The sequence below is a fragment of the Pteropus alecto genome, unplaced genomic scaffold (assembly GCF_000325575.1).
Source record: "Pteropus alecto unplaced genomic scaffold, ASM32557v1 scaffold46, whole genome shotgun sequence".
NCBI lineage: Eukaryota > Metazoa > Chordata > Mammalia > Chiroptera > Pteropodidae > Pteropus > Pteropus alecto.
Genome location: NW_006439231.1, coordinates 40007 through 54679, shown reverse-complemented (window position 1 = coordinate 54679; position 14673 = coordinate 40007). Strand labels below are relative to the sequence as shown.

At 33.1% G+C, this 14673-nt stretch overlaps 1 protein-coding gene across 1 annotated transcript; it reads right to left on the bottom strand.

Moving 5' to 3' along the window:
• Positions 1-6086: 6086 nt before the first annotated feature.
• On the bottom strand, positions 6087-14222 carry CSN2 (casein beta). The gene is made up of 6 exons (XM_015592933.1): positions 14172-14222; positions 13281-13307; positions 12202-12225; positions 12061-12102; positions 10206-10712; positions 6087-6212 (listed from the first exon to the last, which is right to left on the bottom strand). Exons 1-6 carry the CDS (start codon positions 14220-14222, stop codon positions 6087-6089), a joined length of 777 nt encoding a protein of 258 aa, XP_015448419.1.
• Between the last annotated feature and the right edge of the window lie 451 nt (positions 14223-14673).

Genomic DNA, 14673 nt, shown 5'->3' with positions numbered 1-14673 from the left:
AAGTCTTTACTAAATTTCTATTATTGAAATTTTGCTTAAACATTTTTTGAATCGCTTCTTCTGTAAGTATCATCATTTCAAATAGTTGTGTGCAGTGCCTGAGACTTTTTTCTTCTCAATAAATTACATTTTAAGGCACAATCTATGTTTTCTGTCATTATTCCATTCAACAATTTTTACATAATCTTAAATCTTTACGTATGTAATTTTTTTCATTAAATTTTTATGACACTTTCAATCACATTTTAATGAAAAAATATTAAAATGTCACTTCTGTCTGACAATGGCAGATTATAAACTGGATCTGAGATCTTTCATTTGAAGCCAGCTGTTTATAGAATATTTCCTATGAAGACATGAAATATTTCCCAGAAAGAAACAGCAGTGTGGCTGTTGTGGGCACACTGGGAATTTGAACAACCTGGTTATGCAATTTACTTATGCTGTCAGGATTTGTTTGAGCCCATTCCACTTTATTATACTGCAGTTTATAGTTAGATAGGTTAGATAGCAATTTAAATGCACATCTCAGCACACACACAGGTCATCTAGTATCTATGGTGGGCTCTTCAATGTCCTTCAAAGCCAAACAAGGAGCTATTTCTTAAAATGAGAAGTTATTTACTCTGATATTCTCAAAGCCCCAGATGGGATTTGCTTTTCAACACAACATTTCATGACCCTTTAAGAACAATTGTATCTACCAAGCCATAACATACAAGTGACAAGGCCTCTCATACCATAGCTTCAACTATCTAGATGGTCATCAGTTGTTCTGCATCCTACTGATTGTGTGTATACACACACACACATACATTCATAAGACCCAGATATGATTTTTTTTACCTTGAAAATCAAAAGAAAGTTGTTTAGCAATCAGTCTTCTGCTTTCACTCAGAGTTAACAAGTACAATGTGAAACAATTTGTTTTTCAATCTAGAGAAGGTTTATCGATATTCTCAGACTACTAGACCTGTAGGAAATTAATGAAGGGTGCAGGCCCCTGTGTCTTCATAAAATACATCTCTCAGCTTCTGTCATTATGTCAATTCCCAAGGCATCAAGAGTACTTAATATTTCTTGCGTTGTAAACCCCATAAGAACAAAGTCATCAATTTAATGACTGCATGATGTTTCCTATAGACTAAACTGTGGTGCAAGACTGGAATAGACCTGTCCTTAAAACTGTCCCATGAAGTGGAAACCTCTATTTTGCAAGATGAAAGCAAACCATTTTTGGTATTATTTTCTTCTTTTTCTTTAGTTTTAAAGTGAGAATGGAGAAAAGTGGATTTGTCAGGTTACTAGCTATAAAGCAGGTATTAGAAATTTATCTGACACTACATTTAAAATACCATCTGTAATAGGTTATTACCAACCACCTCATTAAATTTGCCATAATTTATTGTTATTCTTTAAGAAGCTATTGCAAAAGCAAATGAGGAAATAGGATAATGATATAATTCACTAATCTTGCTTTTTTTGGCCTTTAACAGTCACTAAAATTCCCCTAGATATGCAAAATTATTATTTAATTATAGAAAGAAACACAAGAATGGTTTCTAGTCAGTATTTTTTGGCAGTTTTACTCCTTACATCAAGGAGGTAGTATGGGGATTAGACCAGTTTCTAACTGTATCTATTTAAAGAATACACTCTGAACTGAAGACTTACCATGAATAGTTTAGACTATCACTAGGTATAAAAGGAGATAAACTTTAATGACAACATCAGTTATTACTTGACTAAAAGAAATTCCAATATAAACAACACATCATCATATTCTCCATTCCAAATAGTAAGTAAGTAAGGCTGAGAATGAATCACAGAGAATCTGTAAGAAAATCAGATAATTCCCTTTCTCCAGGTAAATGCTCCAAAACTCAAATGTTGAAGGCAAAGACCAGGATTGTTACTATGATGTTATAGTAAGATCTTTTCAAAAGAGCTTCGACTTTCTCTAGATTCATAAATGGATTCTTATTTGGAAATTGGAAGTGCGGTGGATCATCACTTTACCTGATGGTAGCTTCAGCCAGATTTCTGTTCACCAGAATATTTTTATATTTATATATCAAAATCATTCTGATGAGACTGCCATTCGATTTTTCCTAGAGATATAATAATTAGCCTCACAAAAAAATCACTTCTGGTTTGATCTTTTCTAATGCAATTACTACCCTTGCACTACATCTATGATAAATTTTAATTATCGTCTTACTACAAGAGTTTACCTGCTATCTCCTCTGCTATCACTTGGTTTGGTAACACAATGCTCTTCCTACCTTCCCTGAGGTCAGAAATGAAATTTCAAATACTGTGTGCTTCTACTAAAGTTCTCAGTCAACTGTAAGTAGGCAGCAAAGACTCTTTATAAAAGTCTATTTTTCACGGAAAAGATTAAAGCATAGTCATCTACTTTTTTTGTCTATAGACATGGAGAAACTATGTGTCATTAAAATTAAGCATATTTATCTACAGATATTTTTTAATGTTTCTCTTTTCATTATGGTTACCAAATTCTCTTCTAGAACCCAACAAGTAACAAGTGAGGTAAAACACAGTTGCAGAAAAATGATGCTGATAGTGATCTGAAGAATATGTCTTCTCCTCTGCTACACCTTCCAATCTATTATGGTCATGCAGAAATACATACATCAAATGTGATGAGATTTGGGGACTCATTGGAGAAACTAGGAACATAAATTGGTGTGTAAAATCTCCTAATTTTTTAAATATGGTTTAGGTTTTTTTTTTTGTTTTTTTTTTTTCAATACAAAACGCACATTCTCCTTCTCTTTGTTGGCCAGATTTAGAGTCTAAGACACTAGTCTATATACTACGCTGTACATTAAGGAAATAACTTTCTAGTTTTTTATACTTACTTCCAGTCATATCAAGGTTGAATTCTGGTTATACTGAAGCAAAAGCAAGTAGTGGGAAATTAAGGTAACTAATAGCTACAGTAAACAAAGCAACCACGATTTCATCATGAAAAAAGAGGCACATTGAGAGTTTCAGGAGCATTCAGAAGTTGGGGGTTCTCTAAATAAGGGGTCCCATCCCCCAGAGCACAGACCTTACCCATCTGTGGCTTGTTAGGAACCGGACCACACAGCTGGAAGTGAGTGGCAATCGAGCCAGTGAAGCTTCATCTATATTGGCAGCCGTTCCCCAGCGCTAGCATCACAGCCTCAGCTCCATCTCAGATCATCAGGCATTAGATTCTCATAGAAGCACTGGCCCCTGGTGCCAAAAAGGTTGGGGACTGCTGTTTTAAATCTTTCATATCTTCTGATATATATTTTTTTTCTCAATAACTGGGACCCTACTGTCCTAGATTTTACATGAGACTTACCAAGTTTGTGAATTCTTGTCATTTTAATTGCTATAGTATATTACTATCTCATATGTTGAAAGTTTAATACCAAATTTGATGATATTCAGAGGTGAGTATTTTAGAGGCAATAAGGCCATAAGTGTGGAACCCTCATGAGTGGGATTAGTGCCCTATAAGAAAAGATATGAGATAATCTCTTTCTCTCTCTCTTTCTCTGTCTGCCATGTGAAAATCTAGCAAGAAGATGGCCATCTGTAAGCCATAAAAGGAGCCTTCACCAGACATTGAATCAACTGGCACCTTGAACTTGGACTTCTAGCCTCCAGAACTGTGATAAATAAATGTTTGCTATTTAAGCCATTTAGTCTATGGTACTTTGTAATGGAAACCTGAACTGACTAAGACTTTAATTGTTTAATTCAAAAACTGAATCTTGAACTTTTTTGTTTAAAAACTTAAGCTCTATAGCCATAGCAGTGAAAAATCCACTAGCATAATACCATGACATACAGGAATGTGATTCTATTCTGTCAGGAATCTCATGAAGCCAAGTGACATATATAAATATTATCTCAAATTAGGTCTGAAAACAAGAAAGGAATTTATTAGTTTATGCAACTAAAAATTCAAGAGTGAACTACAGTTGAATTTAGGAACTTGAAGGTGGTCATTAACCCTAACTAACCTTCACTATCACTTCTCTTTGGACTAAATTTGCAGGAGATAGGAATGTGGTTTGTCCACATCTCAGGGTTTTATGGTCCTTTCAAGTCCCACTCCCAGAGGAAGTGACTACATCGCAGCTTCCTTGAATGTCCAGACATCAATAAAAGAATGCTAATTGGCTCTGCTAGGATCAAGGACCTCTCTCTTTGGATAAGGGATTCTGGCATCATGATATTCCTAGACTGGAACATATGCTCATTTCCTTATCCAAGAGTCATTAAACTCTTCTTCCTCCATATTAAGATACATAAAATAATTATGGAAGTTCAAAATTAAGTGTTGTACATTATTTGAGCTTTCATCATTTTTCAAAAATTTCTTCCTTGGGAATTAATTTCAACGTCTTCCCATTTGCAAACTTTGCTTTTAATAATATCAGTAAAGCAGACTTTTTTTTTATGGTTCTCCATTCATTAAATAATTTGATCAAATATTTTCGACTGATTTTTGAATAAAATGTAACTGAAATCTGCATGCCTCAATATATTAGCTTCCTAGGGCTGCTATAACAAAGTACCATAACATAGTGCTTAAAACAATAGAAATTTATTCTCTCATAGTTTAGAGGCTACAAGTTTGAAATCAATATGTTGATATGGCCATGCTACCTCTGAAGGCTCCAGAGATTGTTCCCTGAATTCCTAGCTTCTGGTGGCTGCTGGCAATCTTTAGCACTACTTAATTTGTGGCTGTATCTTGCAATGCATCACTCAAATTTCTGCTTCTGTCTTCACATTACTATCTTTTCTCTGTGTATGTCTGTGTCTAAATTTCCCTTTTCTTATAAAGACAACAACCATTAGACTTAGGACTCACTCTAATCCATTATGAACTTATTTTACTTTGCTTACATTTACAAACTCCGTATTTCCAAATAAGGTCACATTCCCAGACACTGGGCTTAGGACTAGAACATAATTTTTGAAAGGACAAAATTCCACCCACTATACTCATTTATACAGAAAATTCTATATTTTTTTTAGTATACTTAGATTGATTTTTAGATTGGTTTAGATTTTTAGATTTTAAGAATCAGACATTTCTTCAATCCAGTTGGTAATTATTAAAGAGAGAAAATACATTCTATCATGATGAAGTATTTTATTACATCCAATATCAACTTTGTCATGATATTTTGTAGTTCATTTACTTTGTATACTTATAAATACTCCTAAATTTCTACATCTTTAGCTTCTTTTCAGATTGATTGCTTGCTGAAGTTTGGGAGAAATTACGACATATATATGCGTGCACTAAGTAAATGGAGTTCAGAAAAGATGCAAAGCAATGCAAGAGCCACTCGCTACAAGTTGAAGGATATTCAATAGATTATGCTTTATCAGCATGCAAAATTTCTCCAGAAGATCTATGCATAGCATTGGTTACTCGCAGTTGGTCTGGATTGACTATACACTTGTCTCCAAAGTTAATAACCCTTGGGCAACACTATGGTTTTTAATAATTAAAGATAAATAATATTCTGTAACCACACGTCTGTGACTTGCTTTGGGCAGGATATTATCAGCCTGTAAGGATTGTTTAGTAATGATTACATATAGTTTGCACCAGGTTCAGTGGAGTCTAGGAGCTGGGAGTGAAATGGGGTGGTTTTCAATGCTTAAGACACTCATGCAGCTAAAATATGCTTATATGACATAAAATATGCTTGTAAGAGACACTCATGACAAGTAGTTTTGAACTTCCTAGTACTGAGGGGTTTCTCATGCCCTTCATTAGTGGTTTCAGGCCTAGAGATAAAGCATATCCTGTGCTACCAAGCAGTGGGAGGACAAACAAGTTTGCTTCTGAGACCTCAGCACCTCTTTTAATGCATATCCTTCTCCTGCTGTTGCTGTACACTGTCATTTGTCTGTCATAAAGCTATTCTCTTAGCATAAACTGTTTAAGTCCTCTGAATTCTTTCAGCAATCAAAAACCTGAGGTGATGATTATGTAATTAACACAGGCTACACAGGACTGCACCTCTGAACAATATACAGAAAAGAAAATGAAACAAGAATTAAGCTGCAAGTTCTCTCCCATCTACCGCTTCTTGTTTTTCAAATTTTACCTCAATAGGGCCTAAAACCATGTATTTCACAATAGCGTTATCCAGACACTCCACAGCTTCTGCAGAAACCAGGCCCTATTCCCTATTATGGAATTTCGTTTATGTCCGGAAGCAAAAGGTGATTCTGCACTGGTGAGGCCCCACCTGCAGGGATAAAGAAGCAGGTGGGTAAGACACTGGAGAAACACATCATTTTAAATGTAATATATATTTAAATTAATAAAGCGACAAACACACACATAGAAAAACTCACACATCAAAATGAATTGTCACAAAGTACCCATCATACAGGTTAATAGAAAGATTATTACCAGCACCTGAGAGCACCCCTTATGTTCCCTATCAAGATCTATCTCCCCTCAGATAATCACCAGTCTAACTTATTTCAGCAGAAATCACTTTTTCGTAGATTCTAAGATTATATTTATGGAGTTGTACATTCTGTTATATTTTGTGTCTGGTTAATGTTATTCAATATTATTTATATAAAATACATCCGTGGTGTTTTGTGTGACAGTAGCTCATTTATGTTAATTGCAATATAATATTCCATTGTATTGTATAATTTATTTATATAAAATACACTAGATTCACATTAACGTTGATTTTATTTTTAGATTTTAAGCATAATACTGCTAAGAATATTGGTTACATACTTTTAGTGCACATATATATTATTTCAGTTGGCTATATATTCAAGAGTGGAACTTCTAGTCATAAGATAATGCAGATATTTATTTTTAACAAAGATTGACACAAGTTTTCAAGGTGCTTGTGCAAATTTTCATTTACATCAGCACTGCTTAGCATTCCTTCTGTTTGTTTTTTGCAAACACTTGATTTTGCCTTTTTTTTTTTTTCATTTTAGTCATTCTGGTGGTTTATCATAATATTATATGCAGTTTTAATTTGCATTTTTCTGAGAACTAATGATGTTTACTACCATTTCATAAATGTTTATTGGCCATTAAGATATCCTCTTTTGGTGAAGTGCTTATTCAAGTCTTTTGCCCACATACTATTGTATCAGTTGTCTTTTTTATTGAAATTTGAGCAAGTTGGAGACTGGACCCAGATGAAAAGTTAAGCTTGGCCATGCCAGATTTGAGATATTAGTTAGATGCTCAGGTGGAGGCCAAGAAAGCAAGTGGAGTGCATAAGTTTGGAGTTCAAGAAAGAAGTAAATTTAGAGGTATACATATTGAAGCTCTCAGCCTCTGGATGGACTGAGAGCCATGGAACTAAACAATATCAGCCAAAGTAAGGCTAACCCCTAAAGTACTCCAATCCTTAAAGGTTTAGAAAAGGAAATACTAAAAGGGAGACTGTGAAGTGGCTAGTGAGTTAAGGGAGAAACCGAAGGTTTGAAAGGTTTAGAATTTTTTTTCTTTAGGATTTCAAGTGAAGAGAAGTATGGTATTTCAAAAAATGAAGGGAGGATCAACTCTACCAAATAGCACTGCGAGTCTGGATAAAATCGACCCAGATTAGGAAACAAAGTTGTTGGTAACCTTGAAAAAAAGTGATTTCATTGGGACAAAAGTTTGATGGGAGCAGGTTAATGAGAGAATGTCATGTGAGACAATGGAAAGAGCGGTATGGATACTTTTATGATAGTTGCCACAAAGTAACCTAAAGAACTGGGAGTGGTTTGGAGGTCTACTGCTGAGCGGAGAATTTTCTTCTTTAAAGATGGGAGATGTTATAGCATAAGTCAGGTTTGCATTTGATCTTGAGGTGAGGAAAACTGAGGATGCAGGAAAAGCGGAATAATTGCTGGAGATGTATAATTTTTTAAACTCAAGGGGATGCAATTGAGTGTACAAGTTAAGGAGTTGGTGTAGGAATGATTTATCACAATGAAACAATTACTCCACAGTCACAGACAATGAATATCAGAACTTCATGTAAGTCAGGTTCTTGGGCATTGCTGGCTAAACCATGTAACCCATCTCATTCTGATTGTGGAATTGGCTCTTGCTGCTCTAAAGTAAGTGGAATCAGTAACGGGGAGCAACAGAGAACACATCATATATTGTGCAGTGCACTAATCACCTTAAAACTTCAATAAAACCCTTTGAATTGACTATTTTATAGTGTAGAAATTGAAGCTCCAAAAGATTGAGTAATTTTCAAAGCACCACTTAGCTACCATGTTGCAGAGCTGTGAATTAAATTTCACGTTTGAAGGTTTTTTTCCTAGGGTAACCATACATTTTTATATACGATGCTGGATGAAACAAGACTTTCTAGAGCCAACACAGTGTCTGATCACATTATCTTTTTCTTCCACCTTTTGATATCTTTTAATATTAAATTCAAAGCATTCTATTTAATTTCCATTTTTACATGGATATTTTTGACAAAAGTAATAATCTTAAGTTTGAAAAATTATAATAAAGACAAGAACACTTAAGTATGCATAAAGGATTAATTTATTGAAATGACTGCTTAGGAAATAATGATAATAAGCACAACTCCAGAAACTATTTTTATATATATTTTTGATATAGTTATGTACTACTTCCAACTCAAAGTTGAACTTTTTTGGTAATTATTGAATTAAAATTTGGAAAATAGAAGTTATAAGTCAAACTCAAGTTAAAAATAGATGTTATATAATACATAAAATAAATTAAAATGATAAATTTTTATTTTTTCCATAGAAAATTATTTTAAAAATTATTAGTTTTTGATGACATGATACAAAAATTGAAAAGATGCCACATTTCCCGCCACAGTCAGTTCTGTGGAATAGAAAACAAATACAGAATTAGTTATATTGTATGATAATAACTAATTATCTCCTCCCACTTGTAATTTTGATGTGACTAATTCATAAGAGAAATTTATTTAAAATGCACCATGTTGTGCTCTAGATGGTATGTAAAAGTCTCCTAAGACCAAATAGCAACTTGTCTGGAAATGTCTCAGTGAAATGTCTAGTCTATAATGATCAGAAAAAGATTTGTATCTTAAGAATCTTAAAGCTATATTCTCTCTCCTTTTAAATCCTCACATTTGGACTAATTAATTTTATTTTGATCCATGAACTAAAAACAATATATAAGTATTAAATGAGATAAAAACAATTGAATTTATGGAGTGTAAGGTAGAAATGAGAATGCAAGTTAATTTTTTTTAAAGTTTAAAAATATTTACATAAAAGTAGAAAAAACTATTTTCAGTTTTTTTCTAAAAATGATATTAATCAAGCATAACAATATAGGCACTTGAAAGCAGAACAGTCAAATCTGTCAGTAGCATATTATTAAAATTAAAATTATTTGAAATACAAAAGATACATAATTTCAAGTCAGTAAATAATAGTTAACTATTTACATGTCCATGACACATTGATAATTAATAAATAAGGTGGTATATTGATGGAGTTTGTCACTATCTTGGGCTTATCCAGGAGAATAAAATGTAAAAAGGTGTTAACTATAAAAATAATCAGTCTAATCTCCAAATCTTACCAAAATCTTACCAAAAGCGAGGAAGGAACATTAATTTTGAAATCTTCTCAGACCTTAAAAAATAAACAAACGAGAACACTTTTACTAGAAATTTTGAGTAATGAAGTAAGCATTTTAATCATTTGCCCTCACATGTACATATTTTAAAAACAAGATGAGAAATAAGACATGTGGGAATAGATGTGCACAAGAAAACTTCAGAACTGTAGAAAATAATGAACCCTCTTTATTCCAAACCCAGATTATCAAATTTAATTCTCTCTTTAATAAGCTTGATCCTCTTTACCTATATTACCAACAGATAATTAAATCAGAATCTCTGAAATAATTTCTTCCCAATATTCAGTATCTTCTACATAGGAAATTAAAACTATTGTATCAAAATCTCTGTGAATAGGCCTGTACATTGGGATTATGGAGGAAAAAAGTTTCCTGGGTTAGTCTATTGTATAACTAGTGTTGAGAATCTCTGATCTAAACTATGTACATTTTAGATTCATTCATAATTCATTTATTTTATTCTGGATCTCTCACTTCTAGTATACACACATTATGAATAAAACAGCAGAGTTAGTGAATTTGGACTTACTTGTTGCAAATTGTAAACGGGGACAAATGGTTGAGCCACAGGGTCCAACTCGCTGTCAGAGTTAAGCAGAGGCTCTTGGTACTGCAGAAGGGCTTGGATGGGCATATTTCTCTGAGGGTAGGTCATCACTTGCTGGGTAAAAGGCATGACTTTGGGCTGAGGAATGGAGAGCAGGGGCTGAGTAGGAAGCATAGGAATCTGAAAAAGAGGCTGGGAGACCTGGTGCATCAAGGGCTGGACCTGAGGCTGAGAAAGGTGTGGATTTTTGGGATCAGTGAGATTTGGGATTTGGCGTTCAGAAAACGGCATCACTTTGCGCTTAGGAAAGGCGGTCTCTTTAGCTTTAGAGACTTCCATTATTTCAGGCTGAAAGAAAGGTAGCACCATAGCAGGCTGAGCAAAAGGCAGAACGTTTTGTGGGAGAACAGTGTAAGGGATGGGCTCAGCGTAAGGATAGAGTACAGGCTGTGGCTGGACAGAGGAGTGGATTTCGTCCCGGCGTCCATTCTAGAAAGAAAGAAAAAAAAAATTTGAGTTCATAATTGAGCTGTAATTGCCATTCATGATGAATTAACTGCCTCTGTTTTGAACAATCATAATTGAGTGAAAAGAAAGAAAATATTTTACTTATGTTGGTTAAGAAATTATTTGGGGTCATAAGAAGACTAATGAGTTAAATATTCATTGGAGAGATTTCTCATTAACCTCTTCAGAGGTGAACGCAGATCAAACTAAAATCAATATTTGGGCATTTCGAAACTTCTTTCTCTTTCTGAGTTGCCTTCAATAGCTGTAGCTCTGCATTCTGGTATTCAGATGGCATGGACTTGTCAATATAGTGTGTTGATAATAGATCAAATTGTTTCCATATAATGAAGGAAAATATACTTTAAAAGACTTAGTTAAATAACTCCAAGGTTTATTTTTGTTCGTTCTAACAAAAAGTAAACATTACTCTGTGGTTTAATTCAAGGAGTTACTCAACACCAGCCAACTTCGAGCACTATTTTCCTTGGTAGAAGGTAGCCATTGAGTCTTCAAAGAGGCATCAATTTGTAAATTAATTTTGATATAAAAAAATATTTGGTGTAAGTTCCAAACAAACCAACTCCATTGATAAAACAGGGAATCTGAAATATTACAATTAGATAAATATGTTACTATACATATAAGTCAATTAAATAAAGAATTTTATGTTGTCTAAAAATCTTTATCTTTAAGCAGGATCTTCTATTTAATAACAGCGGTATTGTCACACGATTGCGTACTCAATTGTTCTGTACCTTACTTCTCTCATCTGTTAATGGAAATTCTTTTATGAACTGCATGTATTTATAAATATGAATATAAAACTGTCTATGAAATGTCAATGTAAAATTATTGAATATTTACAGTGTCACAGCTTATAAACCTTTGGGAGTTATGAATATTCTGTTATAGATAAGGAAATTGAAGTACAGAGAAACTTAAGGCCAAGGTCTACAGCTAATAAATGATCAAATTAGGATTTGAAACATATTGCCTTCCTATTATCTTTCATCAGCATATGCATCTTGAGAATAAGGGGAACCTAGTTCTCAGCCTGAAAATCTTTCTACTACTATGTGTTTATGGAAAACAGGTATAGCATTAATAAAGTGAGCAAATCAATAATCATTCTTAAGTATTTATTCTATACTCTGCAAGTTGATTATGAGTTTTAAAAATTCACTTATGTCTTGAAAATATATTGACTTAATCAAGTTTTATCTCTTATACTGGCATTTATCTTATTAACATTCTTTAGACTGACCATACACCTATTTTGTATGTATTACATTTTATAATAATTTTAGAAATATCATAAACAAATTACCTTTCTTTGTTGCTGTTTCTCACGTTCAGACTGCTCAAGTTTCTGCTAAAAAACAAATCACATAAAAAGAAATGTTATCATCTATAAAAATTAAATGCAGGAAATTTTGAAAATACGTACATTTAAATATGGGAGTTTTACCTTTTTGATGTGTGTAATAGATTCCTTCCAAAAAACAAAAATAAAATTAGGTTAAGTTTTAATGAACAATTTTTATTTGTCAATATGAGTCAGAAAATGAAGGCATTTAACAGATTAATGTGGACACCTTGTTTAATAATATCATTAAAAACTCAGGATAATTACTGAAACTTATATGTTACATTGTTCCTTATAAACCTATTGTTTAAAAGAAAGAAAGATGAATGCTGTCAGACAGAAAAGAAAACTAGCAAACAGTACAAAAAGAGGCATTTAATAGATGCTGATTTTTCTCTATCACTGTTTCTTCCTACAATAACAAATGAACTCTAATACTCTATCTAATTCCAAAAGAATAATATTCATTAATTATACATTATAATGGCCATTGATACATTCTGGTCATCATTCTTAGTTCATTTGTTATGTTTAGGCTTCAAATGAATTATAGAAACTAAATATCTTCCTAAGGATCTGATATCATTTGTGAAGAGACAGTATATACCAATGTACATTTAACTAACAGGTGATCACAGACCCTCCTCTCCTCAAGTGATATAAGGGTAAATATCTATCTAACTCTCTTGGGCAGATTTAGGACTAAAACTAAGTCTTATTACCTCTTGTTTACTAAATTGAGTATTGTAATTACAAAATGTATCTATTCGCATGTTTGCCCACTCACTATATTGCCAGCTTTTTCCTATGGGCTTCCACTTTTTAGTTTGTACTGCAGCTCCTAGTCAATGTTTGATCCACAGAAGGCACTCAATAAATGTCAAAACAGCAAATTAGGTCAGTATGGAGAGAGATCAAGACAGAAAAAAAGGACCGTACAGTTCATTTGTGAGGGGATGCAGTGACACAATTTCAAGTAGAAAGTCAACTTAGAAAGTGCTCAATTACTGAATTCTGCAGCATTTATTCCATCCTTAAACATATATAATGGAAATTTACATCAGAACTTATATGTCAGAACTAGCTGCATTGTCCTAAATGCCCTAAAGTAACACAATAGATAGTACAGCATGTAACTGTTAAAAAATCAAGGAATTTCTTCAGAATGAATGTTATCTTACCTCACTATTTGAAAGGCTTTCTACAGTCTGTAAAGAAAAAAAAAAGTCAACAACTGGTTTCTCCTAGATCATGGGAGAATACTATTTTATGGTTGGAAAATTTTCTCTGAATAAAAATATCTTACCTCACTGGATACACTGATTTCTTCCTTCTATAAAGAAAAAAAAAACATCTTAGTTTCTATAGCTAACTCATTATTAAACATTTTTCCTACTAACGTCTTACCTTTTTATGCAGAGCTACCTCCTTCACAAATTTAAGAAATAAAAAATGTTATGTAGCTTTTGAGAGTATTGAATGGTAATTGTTTTTATGTCTTTTATATTTGGTAACTCTAATGGTGTATTTTAATTTTACCTGAATGAAGAATAATTTTGTGTGGGTAACAGGAAAGTAGTTAATTTAATTTGTATTAAATACTTTTTATTATGATTATAAATATGTTCACGGTTATGGCCTGATACTCCATCTTCTGGATGTCTTTGGATAGATACAGGTAGAATTTGGTCAAGTACCCTAGGGTAAGAGGCACATATGCTTCATCATGGGAATAAGACATTTATCTAGGCTGCACGTTTACGCAACTGTATTTGTGTAATATTATTCTTTTTGTTGTTTTCATATTTGTTTCTTCTTATTTTTGTCTGCTGCTTATTAGTTTGTTATTTTTTCCTTTAGAGACTGATGGCACAGTGGTGTGGATAGCATTTAACCTAGAATTGTGGCCCTATAGGACACTTGAAATAGTAGATGAGTATAAATGATTTTCTTTGAAGTAAAAGCAAAAAATTGTTTAATTTTGCTTTATTTGTACATTTAAAATGTTGGTGATGTTGTCTATATGGGTGCAGATAGTCCACTACATGTTAATTATTTAGAGATTTTCTTACCTCCCTAGCAAGAGCAAGGGCCACCAGGCAGGCAAGGATGAGGACCTTCATGGCTATCGAGTCCTGTGAATGGGAAGTGAGGGAATGATAACACAGTGGTCAATTTATTTTCTTATTTACTTCCTTTTTAAAGAAACCAAAAATAATATAAAATTAAAATGTCTGCATTTTAGAAAAAAATATTAATAGAAATTTTAGCATATAACTGAGGTCATAATCGACCACTGGTTCTGACTCTTACATATCAATTTCATACTTCATTGGCAGTCAGTCAGATTTTTTCAACTATCAGCTCTACCTTACCTCATTCTTTTTCATCTTATTCACAGTACTTTGAGTTTTTTTTCAAAAGATAAAAAAACTTATAAATATTTATGGGGATGGGGAGCACAGCATAGGGGATGTAGTTAGCATTAATACGTTGGCTAAGTAAGTGGAGGGCCAGGGGAGGGAGGGAGCAATTGGTGGAATCATTTTCTGAACTATATAGATGTCTAACCAA

What these genes read in the sequence shown, in the direction of transcription:
- CSN2 (XM_015592933.1), bottom strand. Translation starts at nt 14,222, where the DNA reads ATGAAGGTCCTCATCCTTGCCTGCCTGGTGGCCCTTGCTCTTGCTAGG. An exon ending in CCCTTGCTCTTGCTAGGGAG is followed by an intron (nt 13,308 to 14,171) that starts GTAAGAAAATCT and finishes TTTTCTTTACAG; the next exon opens with ACTGTAGAAAGCCTTTCAAA. An exon ending in CTATTACACACATCAAAAAG is followed by an intron (nt 12,103 to 12,201) that starts GTAAAACTCCCA and finishes GTTTTTTAGCAG; the next exon opens with AAACTTGAGCAGTCTGAACG.